At 45.4% G+C, this 17,715-nt stretch overlaps 2 protein-coding genes across 7 annotated transcripts in view; one reads left to right on the plus strand and one right to left on the minus strand.

Moving 5' to 3' along the window:
* Nucleotides 1–730: 730 nt before the first annotated feature.
* On the plus strand, nucleotides 731–2,601 carry LOC108159757. The gene is made up of 2 exons (XM_017293312.2): nucleotides 731–1,229; nucleotides 1,288–2,601. The coding sequence occupies exons 1-2, from the start codon at nucleotides 791–793 to the stop codon at nucleotides 2,382–2,384; spliced, it is 1,536 nt and encodes a 511-aa protein (XP_017148801.2). The 5' UTR covers nucleotides 731–790; the 3' UTR covers nucleotides 2,385–2,601.
* A 6-nt stretch (nucleotides 2,602–2,607) lies between these two features.
* The window catches only part of LOC117192360 (protein NDRG3-like), a 36,859-nt gene continuing 21,751 nt past the window's right edge, over nucleotides 2,608–17,715 (minus strand). Inside the window, exons 2-8 of one of the 6 annotated variants that reach the window (XM_033396997.1) lie at nucleotides 13,219–13,573; nucleotides 9,156–9,239; nucleotides 8,212–8,405; nucleotides 8,033–8,153; nucleotides 7,401–7,965; nucleotides 7,245–7,329; nucleotides 2,608–3,773 (exon numbers count right to left, since the gene is read on the minus strand). In XM_033396997.1, coding sequence (XP_033252888.1) covers nucleotides 3,367–3,773; nucleotides 7,245–7,329; nucleotides 7,401–7,965; nucleotides 8,033–8,153; nucleotides 8,212–8,405; nucleotides 9,156–9,239; nucleotides 13,219–13,427 — 1,665 coding nt within the window. In that variant the 5' untranslated portion in view covers nucleotides 13,428–13,573 and the 3' untranslated portion in view covers nucleotides 2,608–3,366. Of the gene's footprint in view, nucleotides 3,774–4,527; nucleotides 5,108–5,298; nucleotides 5,718–7,244; nucleotides 7,330–7,400; nucleotides 7,966–8,032; nucleotides 8,154–8,211; nucleotides 8,406–8,894; nucleotides 8,916–9,155; nucleotides 9,240–13,218; nucleotides 13,574–17,715 lie in introns of those variants that run through there. The other 5 variants (XM_033397001.1, XM_033397002.1, XM_033396998.1 and 2 more) reach the window with 5 other exon arrangements.

Consider the following 17,715-nt stretch of genomic DNA (forward strand, 5'->3'; position numbering starts at 1 on the left):
ATCAGAGCAAAGATCCAACAAAATCCACATCTAAGAACTGTAGAGGTTCACTACATTCCCGGACACGCTAACATCCCTCAGAACACTTCAGTTGACGCAGCAGCCAAAGAAGCCCACAGACGAGGAAAATACACAGTGGTTAAATGGAACCTTAAAGACGCTATGTGCGAAATACACAGAATCTTAAAAGCAGAATGGGAGAGAGAATACGCCGAGTTTGCTAGTATCAAGCACCGAGGTTACTGCTCGCTTTTCCCCTCAACATCATCCAAACCGTGGTTTCTAAATAAAACTAAGCTTAAAGCCATTGACGCTAAAAGAATCAACAGACTGCTTAGTGGTAACGCATTCGATAGGCACACTGTCGCCAAAATGCATGTAGTTCCTAGTAACATATGTGATACATGCGATAGTATCGATAACGCCTCGCATTTAATTTTCAATTGTACAAAGTACAACACAACAAGGCAAAACCTCCCATCTCTAAGAAAATATAATGATATTTACAAATTCTTTGAAAAAGAAAACATCAGCGCGTACCAAACACTAATTGACTTCATCGAAGAAATTGAAGTAAAGCTATAAACAGTACTCCAACATCTTCTATTCTTTGACTTGGCAATTTCCACCTTCAAAAGGCGGGCGGCCAAATAATCCCACGCTACTCACGGGTAGCTTGGTAACTTAAATACTAAAAAAAAAAAAAAAAAAAAAAAATAAACAAAATGTAAACAATTCAGAAATTCGAGAATTCAGAGAAAACAAAAAAAACGTAATTTAAATTTAAAAAATGAGCAAACATTCCATTCCATTCGAGGAAAAGGATGAAGATGACAACGTATCCGATCAGAAGTACGCCCGCCTGCTGAGCCCGGCTGGTAGTCTGGACCTGCACAATGGAAAGTGGTCATCAGGGGAGGTGGAACACTTCCTGAGCATAATCGACCAGTTGAAGCTGCAAACGCCGCTTGGGAGAAAGCGCAACGCAGAGGTCTTTATTCTGCTCTCCAAGGAAATGGAAAAACAGCTCGGCTCTGCCAAGACTCCCGACCAGCTGAGAATCAAGTACATGGCTATGAGGCGGCAGTATTTCCAGGCGATGCTTAGCGGCAAGCAGTGTCAGCACTTTGAGGCACTGCACGAGCTTCTCCAAGGATGCCGGGACAAGTATCCAGAGACTGACAGCAATCTCAGCAGCTATGGTGAAGAAATCGTGACTGATGGAGACGGTATGTCATCCAGCTCCAAATGATAATGGAAGTGTATAACATTGAGATTCCTTTCCAGATGCCATGGATGCCTCGTCGTCGATGCCCAGCAATATTTGTTGCAAGTGGGTGGACGGCGAAGTAGATGTCTTCTTGGACCTCATTACATCCATGGGCCTGCAGGCGGCACTGCTGCGCAAGCGGAACGCAAAAGTTTTTAAGCTGCTCTCCAAGGAAATGGCCAAAAGACAATACAATAAAGGCCCTGACAAGCTGCGCATCAAATTCCAGCTGCTCAGACGCCTGTACAACAAGACCAAGAACGGAGGCGACACCTTCGAGTATTTCGAGGCCATGCGAAAGCTACTTGATCCCACAGAGGAGGAGCTAGCAGCTGTGGATGCGAAACCCATAATAAGCAGTGGCAGCGATAGTGAATCCAACGACAGCGACGACGAGGACGGTGACATTTCGCAGCGTGGAGGAGCCCACTTCTGGACAGACGAGGAAGTGGATGCCTTTCTGCTGATCATCAAGGAGAACGGCTTCTTCCGCGCCCTAGATGGCTCTAAGAAGCGAAACTTCAAGACCCTGGTGCACATCTCCAACATTCTGGCCAAGCAGTCCTTCAAGCGAACGCCCCACCAGCTGCGCAACAAGCTCCGCCTCCTCATTAAGCGCTACCGCGAGGCCAAAAAGGGTGGCCTCAGCCATGTCCGCATTCTGCCCCGTCACTTCCAGCTGTTCGATGAGCTAATCAACGCCCCCAAGGGGCTCGGGCGTCGCAGCGCCCAAAAGCCAGCCCGCTCTGCTCCAGCTCCCACTGCTGCTGACCCCGAATTCCTCTCGGACAGTGACAGCGAGAGTTCCACCTCCAGCTGTGACCTGCTGAGGGCAGCCGGCGAGAGCGACGACTACGAGGATGCCTTCGAGATCGCCACCGAGCCCACGCCCCTGGAGGTGCTCACGTCGACAAAAGGACCTGGTGGAGTATCTCAAGCAATAGAACGATGCCTTTCTCAGGCAGCAGAGAGATATGCAGAAGGTATTCCGTCAGGATGTTACGGAGCTTGTGCGGCAGGAACGGGAGGAGACTATTCGCCTGATATCGGAACTGCTGGGTCCCAAACATCCGATCTGAGGAGAGGAGGGAAAAGCAAAGGCTGTATGACTTGACTTTTATTGAATTGAATTCGAAGTTATTGCAAAAAGTTGTCATTATTCATATATGTATATACTCGTATTTATGCATATATTTATTCTATATTCATATCGTGTATGTTTGCGTGGCTGGGTGTGTGTGTGTGTTTGGTGTTGTATGGGGTCTCGTGTCCAATATTTATCTATGTAGGTTCTTGTATAATTATATATGTAATTTTGAGAGATTTGTGTATTCGTATTTTTCGTTATTTTGATATGCTACACTTTTTCGTTTTCGTTATTCTTGGGATTAAGTTAACAGTTGTTTCGTTTTAATTTTTGTTTTAACATTAAGCGAAAATGCTTTTAATCTTTGAGTTCATCGTGATCTTAATCGATCCATCCGTGTGCACGGATATATATATGTATATGTATATTTTTGTATATTGTTCGTTTCTGATTTCGTTACGCTTCGTTTCACAACAACTAAGCAAGCTCGTCAAAAAAAGGATTCCTAAGCTGCCAATCCGTACCGATCTGGCTGGATATACATATGTGGGGGGTTTTTGTGTCTTGTGGGGGCTATGTTCTATGTACTGCATGCGTAACGCTCAGGCACAAAGTGTAAATTACAAATATCTCGATAGAGCCTCTCCGCACTCTTTCTCTCTTTCGATCGATAATCGGGGAAAGCGAAAAAAATAACGTATTCTCTTTGGTGGTTAACGTAATTATTGGGTCTTTTCTCTAGCGGTGAGTGTGTGTGTAGTGGAGTGTGGGGTGTCTCTTGGAGCACGGCTCGGCTTTTAAGTTTACTCTGAAGCTTGGCTTGACTTGGCTGCGCTGCGCTGCGGCTGCTGCTGCTGCTGTTGCTGTGTGATTATTTCTGCTCTCTTTTCGCTTGTAACAACATTAACAGTGTGTGGATTAAGGCCTGACCATCTATTTAGTGTACCTTGGTGTGGCGTAGTTTTGGTTTCTCTTGGTTGTGGGAAGGGTAGGAGTAGGTCGTAACAATCTAGGAGCTGACCGGCTCGGGCAGTGGGTTCTCGGTGATGCGTATCTTGTTGCTCTGTGTGCCGTAGTAGAGTGTGCCGGATGTGTCTGTGGTGACGTAGGCACGGTTGCCATTTCCGTTTCCGTTCTCCTGGTCTTCTTCCTCCTCGCTGGCGTCGGCGCTGTTATTGTCCCCGGCTCCGTTTCCGGCTCCGGCTCCAGATCCGTTGTTGGTACAGTTGATGGCCGTCTCGCGTAGCCGATTGCCAATCCGGAGATTTAGCTGCCTCTGGCGATCATGCTCCCGTTCCCGGTCGCACTCCTCCCTCGCTTGTTGCTGCTGCTCCCGGAAGTTGGCGAAGAATATCGAGGAGTAAGTGTGGTACTTGGTGCCGCACGGGGAGCTCGCCGGCGTCGAAAGAGGCGTTGCTGTGGCAGTATTAGTGGTTGATTGTTGGTTGTTTTTGGAGGGGAAGGTAGTAGTTATTTACGTTATGTTACTCTTGAGCATGTAAGTTGTTGATTGGTTGACTGATTGATTGATTGACTGGTTGGTTGGTTGGTTGTTCTTGATGGGTGTTTCTTTATACACTTTCTAGGGATTTGCTGCTGTTTAAAAGAGGTCTGTGTAGGCGTGTGATGTTTTTGGACATTCTGTGTGTGTGTGTGTGGAGTGCATCTTGATTGATGACTGATTCAGGATGATGCGGCGACAATCGTTGCTCTGGTTGATGAGTCGATCTGACAATGAGGGGAGGATTTTCTGAATGGAGGGCGCCATCTGCCGGTGATGCTGTGGGAAAGAGACGCGACTCGACACGTTTCGAATCACTGGAACTAGTTCCTTTTCAGGGTTCGTCACAGTTTGAAATTTACGTTGTTCGTTTTATTCAGAGTTCTCAGATATACAACAAAAGCTTACACTTTCAGTTATTGTTATTTTCTTTTCTTTGCATATACTTTTGTATGTATTTATGTATTTTGGTTGAATGTATATAATAGCAATGTCTGTGTGTATATTTGTAGAAAGTATGTACATATAAATTTATTGCTTCAAATACTCGTACATGGGGCGCTGTAAGCTGCGGCTGCTGCGTGGGGGTGTGGTGTGGCAATGTGTTGATGTGTGCGGTACAGCTCGACTTTTGGGGCAGGAAAATAAACAAGTAAGAAAACAAGACCATGGTGGAAATATGTATCGAACATATACATACATACATAGGCAATACGTTTATTGTAAATATTTATGTAGACAACAAATAAAAGTGAAAACTAATGCTGCTGCCGCTTCTTAGATCTCTTACGACTATATATGTATGTATAATCAATAATCAATATAAAAGGTCAACGTAAAAACAAAGAGCACACACAAACGAAAAAAGAAAAGCTTCAGGGGACTCCCCGGATCGGGAGAAAGGAAAGCTTCAACTTCTTGCTGTACCGTTACTATTTCGAGATGGCGTGTGTGTGCATTTCCTTCGGTGTGTGTGTGTGTGTGTGTGGGTGTGTGTGGGAGTTGTTTCTATGGGTGTGGTTACATCCAATTTTTCTCACTCTAGGGCCCCTCCGGTTACTTCTTGGGGGTGGGGGCGGGGGGAGTCTGTGCTGCCGTCACACCGCTGTTCCTGCTCTATCTCTCTTAAGCTTTCTTCCTGGGCTTTCTCTCCTTTTTCTCACTCACTGCACACTAAGCTCAATTTGTGTGGAACTGCTCCGACTCGCCATTGAGATTTTGCGTGCCAGCTTTTGGAGCGTGCCAACGGCTTTTTGTGGGGGGTTTTTACAATTATTTTTTGTTGTTGTAGTAATTGTAGTTGTAGTTGTTGTATTTTTTATTCAATTTGCGTGTAAATAAATGAAATAAATAAAACATCAAATAAATTATAGGTTTTTATTCTAATTAAGGTGTTCTTGTGTGTGTGTGAGTGGGTGTGTGGGTGGGTGTGTGGGTGGGTGTGTGGGTGGGTCTGTGGGTGGGTCAGTGGATGTGTTTTGTGTGGGGGGAAAATCAAAGAGCATTGGAAAAGCGTCAAAGCATCAAGTGCCAGGCGGCCCTGTACTCTACTGTTTGGCATAGCCGGGAGTCAAAAGCCAAAATCTACGTGTGTGCAGGCGAATGCAAGTCACTTGAGAGTATTTTTGTTCTTTAAACTCTACATTTTTACTATTTTATAAGTACATATTGTATGTGTGTTTACGAATATACGAATGTTAATTTGAATTATTTTATTAATTAATTTAATTAATTAATTTAATTAATTATTTTAATTAACTAAATGCATTCCAACTAGAATTTCGGTTTTGTTATTTGTATCGGTATTTTACTGCGCTGTGCCTTGGGGGTTGGTACGTCCTACTGGGGCTTCTCGGATGCTACAGTTGGGTATTTACATATGTTTTGTGTGTGTGTTTTGGTCGGCGGGCGGGTGTACAAATATACATACCATATATGCGTTTATTATATTTTGTTGTTTTGTTGAAATTATAGAGAACGGGCATTAGATTACGAGAATATATAGTTTGTTGGTTGGAAACGAATTTCGAAACGAAAAGAAAATCAGAATTAGAGTGCAAAAGAACACAGTTGTTTTTTCGGGGCATCAGAGACCAGACCCAGACCGGGACCAGGCCGGTGGATGGATGGACAGATGGATGGTTGGGGCATAAAATCGAATGTGTGGCACCCAAGGTCGTGTGCATATTCATGGCGTGGCATGGGGGATGTGGTTGGTTTTGTAATTGATTGAGAGTGCAATTTCGTGTGATATATAGTTTTTGGTTTGTTTTTCATTTGGATTCGTGTGGCGTGTTGTTCGGTAGTTTTGGTATAGTTTTTTTGCATTTTTTTGTCGTATTTTTTGTATATATATATATTTTTTTGGTATGTTGGTTTTTAGCAAAAACAAGCAGTTTTGGAGAAAGGAAAAAGAAATGAAAAACAAAGTAATGAACATATTGAAATATCTTGTTTTTTCTGTTGATGCGATAATGCATTTGGCGTTCGTATTGAATTGGGGTATACTTCATCGGTTTCTGTGTGTTCGTGGGAATGGTCTGGCCCTATCTAGGGGAAGTTTTGGGGGGGTTGGGGGTTATATGTATATTGTATATAGAGAAAGTAAACGATTGATTTTCAACAACTTTTCGATTTTTATTTTGAAATACTTTTCTTGCGTACAAATACTTTTGGTTCTTCAACATAATACGAACGAATTTCAATGTTTTTTTTCCAATTTTAAATTTTTTAGATATAAAATTTTGCACAATTTGTTTAAAATTAGTTTTTCTTTGGTTTGTTGTTTCGTTTAGGTTTGAAAAGCTTTTGATTCTCAAAGAATCTCATCCGTTTAGGGTAAGGTTTAGGTTGGGTAAGGCCAGAAGGCGACTTGGATTCTGTGTGTCTAGGATCTAGGGTGTGATAGATTGCAGGGTCTAGGCTAGGTGCCTAATTGGACTGGTTCTTGAACTAGTAGTAGTAGTAGTAGTCGTAGTAGTAGTAGTAGTAGTAGTAGTCGTAGTAGTAGTCGTAGTAGTAGTCGTAGTAGTAGTAGTAGTAGTCGTAGTAGTAGTCGTAGTAGTCGTAGTAGTAGTAGTAGTAGTAGTGGGAGTAGTGGATAGTTAAGAGGGGAGTAGTGGATAGTTAAGAGGGGAGTAGTGGATAGTTAAGAGGGGAGTATTGGATAGTTAAGAGGGGAGTAGTGGATAGTTAAGAGGGGAGTAGTGGATAGTTAAGAGGGGAGTAGTGGATAGTTAAGAGGGGAGTAGTGGATAGTTAAGAGGGGAGTAGTAAGTAGGTAATAGATTGCTGAGATTGTAGCAGAGATTGCTGAGGTTGTTCAGTTGTTGTTGGAGTAGTTGGTTGATGTTGTTGTGGTGGAGTGTGCGTGTTCTAACACTTACCATAGCCCTCGCCCTGCAAGAACAGCCGAAAGGCCTCGGCCAGCTTAGCCGGCTGCTCCTCGAGCACCAGAGCGCAATCGGAAATCTGAAAGGCAGAAGGAATCGACAGTCAGAAATCGGAAAATCCACACAGTAAGAGGATAATCAATCAAAAACCTTCATCCAGGACGAGTTTGTGGGGTCCAGGCGACCATTGAAGGTGACCGTGTCGTCCACGTGCGGCGAGAGCGAACCCGTGATGTTGATGACAGGCATCTTCAGGGTGGTGGCCGCCGTCTCCGTGCCCGGGGTGCCTGGCGGAGTGCGCGCCAGGTGCAGGTCGTTGCGATGGATGTATGCGTTGATGAGCATGGCCAGGTTAGTCGGGTTGACGGCACGCTCAAAGTGCTGCTTATACATCTGCACCAGGTCGTGGTTACGCTCCTCCGGATTGCGTCCAAAGTGGTGCCACATCAGATAGTCAATGACGCCCTGAGTCATGCCCTTGGTGCGCAAGAAGCGGGCGTTGAAGCTCTGGTAGCCCCACTCGATCCACCCCGACTGCGTGGACACGCAGTTGATCAAGCACAGTGCCCCCACCTTGTCCGGGTGGCCGTGGGCGAATCTGGCCAGGATGTTGGCTCCAGCTCCCACTCCGAATCCAATCACGGACTTCAATCCAAAGTGCGCCAGCACGAACAGCAGCTGGGCGGCCAGCTCATCCATGGTTGGATACACGTAGCTGTTTGGATGAAGATCGAGTGCATTAGCGAGAGATATTTCCAGGTGATTGGTAATTTCGGACTTACTCCTCTGGCAATGCTGGGGCACCCTCCTCCTGGCCGGGTGCCGTCACGTGGTACACACAGAAGTTCTCCAGCAGGCCCCGCATCACTGGGAAGTTGAAGAAGCCAGCGAAGCTGGTGGCATCTGTGCGAGCACGTATTCTAAGACTGGAGCTTACTTCAGTTTAAAGAACAGTACTCACAGTTTAGGCCCAGATCATGATAGGTGACGATGGCCGGCTTGGAGGTATCGCCCTGTATGGCCACGTGTATGTCGCCCTTGTCTGTGGGCACACGGCGCTGGTCGCAGGCCTCCAGGATGGAGCCTCGTGCGTTCGGGAAGTGCAGCTGCACGGAGCGCAGTTCGATGTCGTCCATGGGGTCAACGGGCATGGTGCTGTGGTGAGGAATGACAAAGCGGGGATGCAATTAGTAACCAAGTGAGTCTGTTTCCTGGTGAATCAACTGATTGATTAGTGGGGTTTTGGGCAGCAGCAGCAGGAGCAGCAGCTGTTAAAGCGGCAGCTGTTCATGGACTGGCATCCAGTCGGACTATGGCTCTGGGTGCATCCTTATCTATGGACTGGTCTAAAAGGCTACTAATAATGCTAATCGATAATGTAAATCGGGGAGGACTGCGGCATATTCTCGCTGCTCGACTACGCTCTATATGGCATACAGTATATGTTTATGTATCGTATAGTATTTATAGTGAATGCAAAACTCAAATCAAATCAAGACGAAAGAAGTTCGGTCAATCAACATTCGGGTTAGGGCAGAGAGATAGAAAGATGCTGTTTATAGGGCTTAGTTCTATTTATCGTCTGCTTGCAATTCACACAACCAAAAACTCAAACTCAACTCAAATCTAGGCAAAAATACTTACAAACGTACGGGTTACGAGTATGTACTGTTGTCTCTCGCAGAGATATTCATAAATCAAATTCTAATGTGTGACAAATTAACATTAACATAAAACAAAACTCTAAACTTGTGTGATAGTGTAAGAGTGTTACAGTGTTTACGGTGTGTATATTTGAGATATACAATATATATTAGGGGTATATACGTAGGTTCATGGGGAATCTGATTCGGTCGCTGCTTGGGCTGTTGTTCTTGGTTCTTGGGATCGGTGGACTTTGCTTACCCCAGCAGGTGTGCCTCCTCGGCAGTGTGTGTCGGTGCTGAAGGCATCTTGGTTTTCAGAGTCTTACCAGTTTTGTCGCGGTCTCTGAAAGAGAGTCTATGAGCATGCAAGCAAAGAATACCCAAAAAAACACAAACTCTAGGCAGTTCTTTGAGGACTTTTCCATGGTTATACAAAAGACTATACAATACCAAGATGTTGCATGAGGAACAAAGCTTTTCAATTTTCGTTTGACGCTTCATGGTACGGGCGCGCGGGGCTAGTACTTCAATTCTCTTTTACGCTACCTTCGCCTCCGAAATGCTACTCGGCTTCGTCAATGCCTCGGTCCATGATGCAATTATACAAGGTGGTCTCGTCGGCAAAAGTTAGTCCCTTAACGTAGTATAGTGAGTGTGAGTGAGACGGTATATGTTGATGTTGATTAACCCTTAACAGGCCCGTGGGTTTTAAAATTTTAAAATAAAATGATTTTACTGATATATTAATATTTAAATTTTATGCAGCCATTAATAATTTTTCTTCAACATTTTTAGTTATATTAAAATGTTCGTTTACATAATATATAAAGATTACTACTAATTCTGTGGTATTTTTTGTATATGCTTTTTATAATTTTGTTGTTGTCGGGACATAAGGGTTAAGAATATATCAAAGAATTCGTCCGTGAACAACCTTCATTATCAACAAGCAAGAATGCACTGACGATAAGGGACAACACGAACGAACTTCGGCTCCCGACGAGACCACCTTGTATAATTGCATCATGCCTCGGTCAGCGTCGAGTCGGTGTGAAAGCATGTCAGTGTCTGCGTGCCGAAACCGTAGGGCAGCGTGGTCGCTGATGTCTTTGGCGCGGCACAGTGGGGACTCAGCCGAAATAGTCAAAAAATTGTATGAGTGCTTTAGATAAATTTAATGTACGCATCTAATAGAGAATTTTCCAATCGAATTTTCAAGATAGTTTTAGTTTAGGAGATATAAGCATTCAAAGTTTAACATTTTTTCAGTGTGCAAATATTTATTGAACTCATATTCATTAACTAATTTAGCAAGCTGAGATGGTCAAAGGTCCCACTGTGCCGCTCCAAAGACATCGGCGATCCGCGACCAACGCTTCGACGGTGCTGAGGCTCGAGAGTCCAGAATTATTTCGTTGCTGGTGAAGGCATTGCCGAACAGACGAAACCGATGGGCAGCGGGGTCGCGGTAGAGACGAAGTACAGGCGAAAAGGGAATTGAAACCCCGCGCGCTCCTTCGTGACTTTTGGGTACTAATGTTAGGACCAGCAATAGAACAGGTTTTTGGTCGCTCATGCAACATCTTGGTATTGTATAGTCTTTGGTTATACGTACATATGTATGTGAAAAATCAGCAAGAAACCTCTTTCGATATATGTATGTATAGATATATTTCTTTTGAGTAATTCTTAGGGGATATTAACAGAGAAAGGCACAGAGAGAGACAGAGACAGAGAGAGAGAGGAAGACTATTATAGAGTAATTTCGCCGGCTTAATGAATGAAATGGGATTTTGATGGGGGAGGGGCTGTCACTTTGCGTTACGTAAAACGTAACCAAATGAGTCACGCAATGTCGTTCGGGGTAAATGACGATGTGTGATGTGGGATGTGGCAGTTGTCTGGTGGAAAAAACAAGTGGCGCCAGAAATATGAGCCCAGCTGCTGCCATAATAATTTACCGTTCCCCTCGGAGCAGCGCTCTCTTAAACTTCCGCTACCTTTTTGAAGCAGGAAACAGAGAGAGAGAGCTGGAATGCGAGAACAACTTCTGTTTACTCTCCCACCCTTTTTTGGCAAACAACAAAGTTTTACTGCGAGGCGAGGACGGGCCCCAAACTCAATTAGTTAATGTTGAAGTAGTGGCGGGGGAGAGGAAGGTCTGGAGGGAAACTTGGAGAAAGGTGGACTCATTATCCTGGAATTGCTGGAATGGCTATCACCTTTAATTGGCTACGTGATTATGCTTTAGCCGAGTCACAGGGCAATCCCCCAGGATATGAGGAGAAACGAGGGGAACGTTGTGAGTTGCTGCGGACACCGCAACTTTACATTTATACCCGATACTTAGTCAGTATGGCTCTCCTCCTGCAGACGCCGCTAATATTGAACGACACGACAAAGAGTGCGTGCGAGAGAGACAGAAAATCAGTCTGGGCGTGACGTCGGGCGCTGCGTAGCCAGTTCAAATTGATTTGTTCCTTTTGGCTATAAAAATTATCTGATCTGATCCAGATTCAGCAACCGGATAGATATGGTCGTTATCTATGATTCTGCGTTTTTAGTTTTCTCGAATCTGCAATATTGTGGATGCAACAGATTTTCGTCCTTTGTGTGGGCGGAAGGGGGTGGGGCGAAAATTTTGAGATATACGTCTTATAGTGAGATCTAACAGGAGTGCGGATACCAAATTTGGTTACTCTAGCGTTAATACTCTTTGAGATTCCCACAATATTGCACATTCGAGAAAACTAAAAACGCAGAATCATAGATAATGACCATATCTATCAGATTGCTGAATCTGGATCAGATCGGATCATTTTTGTAGCCAAAAGCAAGAAATAAATTTGCAGTGGCTACGCAGCGCCCGACGTCACGCTCAGACTGACTTTCTGTCTCTCTCGCAGGCATTCTTAGTCGTGTCGTTCAATATTAGCGGCGTCTGCCGGAGGAGAGCCATACTGACTACGTTCACAACGTTCCCCCTCATTTTGAGTATCGGGTATAAAAACTATTCGTATGGAGTTCTTGCCATTGCTACAACTACGCTTTTAAGGACAGATTTAATTGGAATGAAATTCAGACTTTAATTGATTACGTGATTATCCCCGAATGGAGCTTTGGGTAATCCCCCATAGGAGGTAATTGAAGAGAGCCTAGCTGCGGCGAGTGGAAAGTTCCAGCCACTGACCACAGGGCAATTATCCATCCATTCAAGGACAGATTTAACCAACTAATTACAGGCCACAGGAATTTTTAGTTGAATAGAATCGATTCCTTTACCCCAACAATTCCACTCCTGAGACTCTTTCTTTCGGTGGGGGAAATGGTTCTCGGGAAAGAGAATGGGGGAGAAATGAAAGAGATTGACTGTTGCCAGTTAATCTGCTGTTTATTATTTGTTTTTGTGTTCGTCTTCGACTTCGAGTTCTCAGCTTACAGCTCGACTCAAGCCGGTGCCAGGCCCTGTTTTAACCGGTTCGAACCGGCTGAGATCGGTTTGACCCATGGATAAGTGCATTGCACTGAGCGGAAAGTGCCCGAGCTCTCGTTTACAATCGTTTGTACTTGAGATCTGGCACAGATCAAGAGCGGACAGAAACAGAACGAATATGGGTCGGACCGCGGCTGGCGTCCAACTAAACCGCTGTCGCGGCCCCCGACGATTCGGGAGTGTGGATTGAGTGGAGCTTTAGCTCTGCTCTCGTCTACGTTTGTTGTATTGACAAAACTGTAAAACTTTCAGGCAGAGCGGCAGAGCGGAAGAGAGCGCGCGGTAAGGCGGAAAAAGTGCAAACTGCGCTGCAGAAATCGGCGACCTTGAGTCATGGCTAACCCCAAACAACCCCACTTTTGGTCTTTAGAGGGGATGTGGGGGATGATTTAACGGTAATGATATGTCCAGGATATATTTATGTATTTCTTGTGGCCAAATCAAATCAAATGCAATGTGCAAAAAGAACAAAAAGAGAAACAACAAATGCAACAAGAGCAACAATCAAAAGCAAAAGACATGCAATCACAATTAAGCGGGAAGAGGGCGGGTAGCTGGCCGGAGGAGGACAAGGAGGTCAGTGGGAAGAGAGTGAGAGTAATGGGAAGTGGGAGTGCGAGTACGTGTGCGTGTGAGAGAGTGTATGGAACGGGAGTTGTGTGATTAAGAGTGAGGTGAGTGTAGGAGCAGTGCGCAATGTGTACTTATACTCTCACGATAGTGGCCGGAGCGATGGCAGGAGGCTACTCTGGGGCCTTGCCTTGTACAGAATACACCTTGGGAATTCACTAGATATGTGCGGGTGGGCCACCCCCCTCGCACCACTTACCTGACACCGCCAACAATGACCGGCTGGCGCTCGGAGCGCAACAACTCCTCGCTGTCCCCGGGCGTCGATTTGATCGCCTGCCCGATCACCCGCTTGACACTCTCGAATACAGAGGGCGGGGCTGAGGGCTCGGTGGTCGACTGATAGATGGCGCTGCCATTGCCATTCACAGCCGGTAGCGATACATAGCCGCCCTCTGCTTGGGGCATTGCTTAAATTCTCTGTCTTTTCTTATCTTGTCTGAATATTTTCAGCTCGTTTGCTCTCTTGACTTTTTGCCTTAATTTTGAGTACTTAGACTGCTTTGGGTCTTCGGATTAACAAAACGAAATACGAAAACAAACGGAGCTTCCTCCTGTGCATGCAGTGCATTTTGCGTGCGTGTGTTTGTGTTGGTGTGTGAGAGTGTATTAACAATGCATTTGATTCATCAGCCACCGTCGGCGTCAGCGTCGGCGTCGGCGTCGATGTTTGTGTGGGAGTATAATTGTGTGCGTGCGCCATGTTTGGATGGAGACAGAGACATAGATAGCGTCAGCAGCAGCGGCAACGGCAGCGGTAGCGGCGGGAACGTCACAAAACATAAATCATATAAAAACAAAGAGAAGAGTACACGAAAATTATAAAACAAAAAGGACAAAGAGACAACCACACACAAATCGAAAGCTGTGGAAAATCAGTGTATTAATGCAAGGTGTGGCACTGCCAGAGAGCGCTCTTCGGTGGCAGCCGCCCACCAACTATGCAACTCAAAGAGTGGGAAAAGAAGGGAAGGCTTCACCTTGAATCAAGAGGGAAGAGTAAAACAGAAGCGCAGTTAATGAGGGTAAATAAGCAGTGAGCCACAGCCAGATTTTGTTAGTTTAGCAAATATTTTAATATATTCCAAAAGTATAAGAAAGCCAAAGCCCCACCTTTTATTGTTAGTCTAAATCTGAATCGTTATCTTTGGTAAGCCAGGGATTACTGTCACTGCTCGCACCGTTAGTCAGCCGCAGATAAGGAAAGAAAGAGAGCGAGAGAGAGAGAGAGAGATGGGAAAAGAGACTGCAGCCCATCATCTGCCTCTATTCTCCATCTCCTCCTCCCATTCTCTTCCTCTTCTTGCTGTAGCACATGTATGCATTACATTAACCCAGTTTTCCGCCAAGAGGGTCGCCGGGTCCGGGCCGCTTCGTACCCTGGCCCAGATGAGGGCCAAGAGTGCCAAAGCCATGAAAATCTCACACATGCTCAGGAGCACGACAACGTTATGAACCCTTTTGGCAGGGGCCGCGGGGAGCTGATTGAGTGCGTCATACGAGCAAATTTATCAACTAATAATGGCAAAAAAAAAAAGTAAAAACAACAACAAAAAACAGAAGCGACATGTGACGCAGCTCGCCAGCAGATATAGATAAATACATACATATGTACATATACTCGTAGTAATACACATACAAACAATATATATTTGTGTATAAATGTTTACGCCAAACAGAACAAAACTCGTTATGAGTAAATCTTTTTTGCGTCTTAGGTTATCAATGGCTGTGAGGGCAGAGCAGTTTGAACTCGTATCTGAACTGGAACAACATTGCGTGTGATGTATGATGACCCTCCAGAGAGAGAGAGAGAGAGAGAGAGAGAGAGAGAGAGTCCCTGTTTAGAGTTTTATTATGCAGAAGGCAAGCACTTTCGTTGCTTCATTGGTCATTACCCACTTCAACTGCAGCAATACATGCCCGTCTTTTCTGCATAAACTCGCAATAAAAAGTACAACTTTTTCCATAAAAAGCTTTCCAAAGTAGAAGCCTCTCTCCCTCCATCAATGGTGCCCCAGTAATTGCCCAAGCTCCCTCTCCCTACCTTATCTGCTCATCTTATAAGACCATGCAGGGGTCTTGACTGATTCTTTCAGTTATTCTGATATACCTCATAAATGGCTGGATGGACAGCCCCAGAGAAGCAAGAGAGACAGAATCGAGACCCCAGACTATGACTATAAGTCGGACCCCCAAAGACTATTACCATAGGTTTAAGGAGAATTCAATCTGCTATGCTCTGCCGAACATCTGTAGCTTCTGGGATCATGGCTGGGTGCAAAACTTCTCATTCAAAACCACGAATGTTTGTGATGGATAGCTTTTGTGGAGATAATGTTTTTTATCCCCAATCGGCCGACTAATTATTTCGAATTAAATAAAACTCGGCGCAGAAATAAAATTACGATATGTTCTTTAATGCGTGACATCCAAATTGCAAGTGTAGCTTGCCTGCCCTTTACATTGCCGCTCCGATCGCTAAGCGCAGCTTCGCTCGGCCGACGTCGGTAGGCAGACGCAAAGCGGAGATAGCGAAGAGCGAGCTGGCAGAGAGCGTTTAGCAGGGCAAGCAAGCGCAGAGCTTTAACAAACAAATGAGTGACATAGACATAAGTAACAAACAACATAAGCGGCTGAGGGCCAAGAATTAGGTGCTATTTGGCAAGCAGCTAATCGGCTGGGTTCTGCTCCGAACATTCACCCCCCGTTGGAAGGCAAAGGCTTTCAACAGATCCATCCTGAAGGGGCAGAACCGCTATTTTTCCAACGGACCTCTTGAAAAGGCCTTTTTGAGTGCGGATGACGGCTACTCTGATGGTTCCATCTTTTCCTGGGATGACGCTCTCAATGCGGCCAAGCGGCCACCTTAATGGTGGCAGCGTTTCCTCCTTGATCATGACGAACGCTCCTAGCTTGATGTTTGGAGACGATGACCGCCACTTGCTCCGCTCCTGAAGAATCGAAAGATACGCCGTCCCCCATTTTCTCCAAAACACCTGCTTCATTTGACACAGCCGCTGCCATCGACTAAGTAGGTTGACCCGGAGATGCGCCACATCTGGCTCGTCGAATGCAGCTTTCGGGGCTCCATTGAGAAAGTGGTTTGGCGTGAGCACATCTAGATCATCGGGACTTTCTGTAATTGCATAAAGCGGACGGGAATTTAACAAAGCAGAGATTTCACAAGCCAAGGTCTGAATTTCATCAAGAGTAAAAATGTAGGTCCCGACGATGCGATGAAAATGATATTTAGCTGCTTTAACAGCCGCCTCCCACAAACCCCCAAAATGAGGTGAGCGAGGGGGGATGAATTTCCAGTCGATTCCACTAGAAACGCAGAGATGTGACACAGCCGACGTATGAGGATCGCTGAGGAACATTTGCCGAATCTCCAAAAGCTTATTTTTTGCTCCTACAAAATTTGTAGCGTTGTCTGACCAGATGATTCGAGGTTTGGGACGTAGACTTATAAAACGACTTAATGCTGCCAGAAAGGATTCTGTAGATAGATCCCGAACGACTTCCAAATGAGTTGCTTTGATGCTAAAGCATACGAAGACAGCGATGTAACATTTGATAGGAGGCCTGCTTCTGACTTCCGACTTGTGATAAAAGGGTCCGCAAAAATCAACGCCCGTTGTGTGGAATGCTGGATTAGTCCTTACGCGATCCGCAGGCAAGTTTCCCATGATATGTTCCCTCAGCACTGGCTTCAAACGAAAGCATCTAACACATTTTCGAATGATTCCCGCAACATATTTGCGTCCACCAATAGGCAAGAATTTTTGCCGAAGCAGTCCGAGCAATCCTTGAGCTCCTGCGTGGAGAAACCTTTCGTGAAAGAAGATAATAATAGAGACAGTGACAGGATGTCCCTTAGGAAGCAGGATCGGGTTCTTCGCGTCGTAGTCCAATTCGGCATTTTGGAGGCGGCCTCCAACACGCAGCAATCCAAAGCTATCCAGAAATGGATTCAGTGAGGCCATCGTGCTTTTTGGGGGTAGGGCCTGTTTGCTGGCGAGGGCCCTTATCTCTTCCGAAAATTGTTGCTGCTGTATTGCCCTTATGAGCAAATGCGTACCATTTTTGATGTCGATTACGGTAAGTTGACCCTTCGACCGCGCTATGCCTTTGTCCTTGAGAATGTAGAATCGATATATGTAAGCAAAGACGCGCTGCATGGATCCGAATGAGTTTTGAAATTTGCAATCGTACGATACATCCCTTTCGTTTGAAACAACCAATGCTGCATGACGACGTTCTGGTACATCGGTCGGCAATTGCAAGCCTGCAGGCCACTCTGAGCTCTCAAGACGCAAGAATGGTGGTCCAGAGATCCAAAGGCTGCCATCCATTAGTTCAGCGGGCGTGGATCCACGTGATGTGATGTCGGCAGGATTCAACTTTGTGGGCACGTGATGCCAAGTCATTCCAGCGGTGAGCTCCTGAATCCGCTGAACTCGATTAGAAACAAATATATTAAAATTCAATGGTGATTCTCGAATCCAGGCAAGGGCTATGGACGAATCCGACCAGCAATGTATTTGGCATGGAGCTGATAATCCCTTAACTATGGTGGACACTAGTTCGGCTAATACGAGGGCAGCGGACAGCTCAAGCTTGGGGATAGTCATACTTTTCAAGGGCGCGACTCTGGATTTAGAGCGTAAGAGATGACTTTGCACAATGCCAA

The sequence above is a fragment of the Drosophila miranda genome (assembly GCF_003369915.1).
Source record: "Drosophila miranda strain MSH22 chromosome Y unlocalized genomic scaffold, D.miranda_PacBio2.1 Contig_Y2_pilon, whole genome shotgun sequence".
Classification (NCBI taxonomy): Eukaryota; Metazoa; Arthropoda; class Insecta; order Diptera; family Drosophilidae; genus Drosophila; species Drosophila miranda.

Excerpts from the sequence above, each read along its gene's own strand:
- LOC108159757 (XM_017293312.2), top strand. The coding sequence starts at position 791 with ATGAGCAAACATTCCATTCCATTCGAGGAAAAGGATGAAGATGACAAC. Across the intron at positions 1,230-1,287 it reads AATCGTGACTGATGGAGACG|ATGCCATGGATGCCTCGTCG; the intron begins GTATGTCATCCA and ends ATTCCTTTCCAG.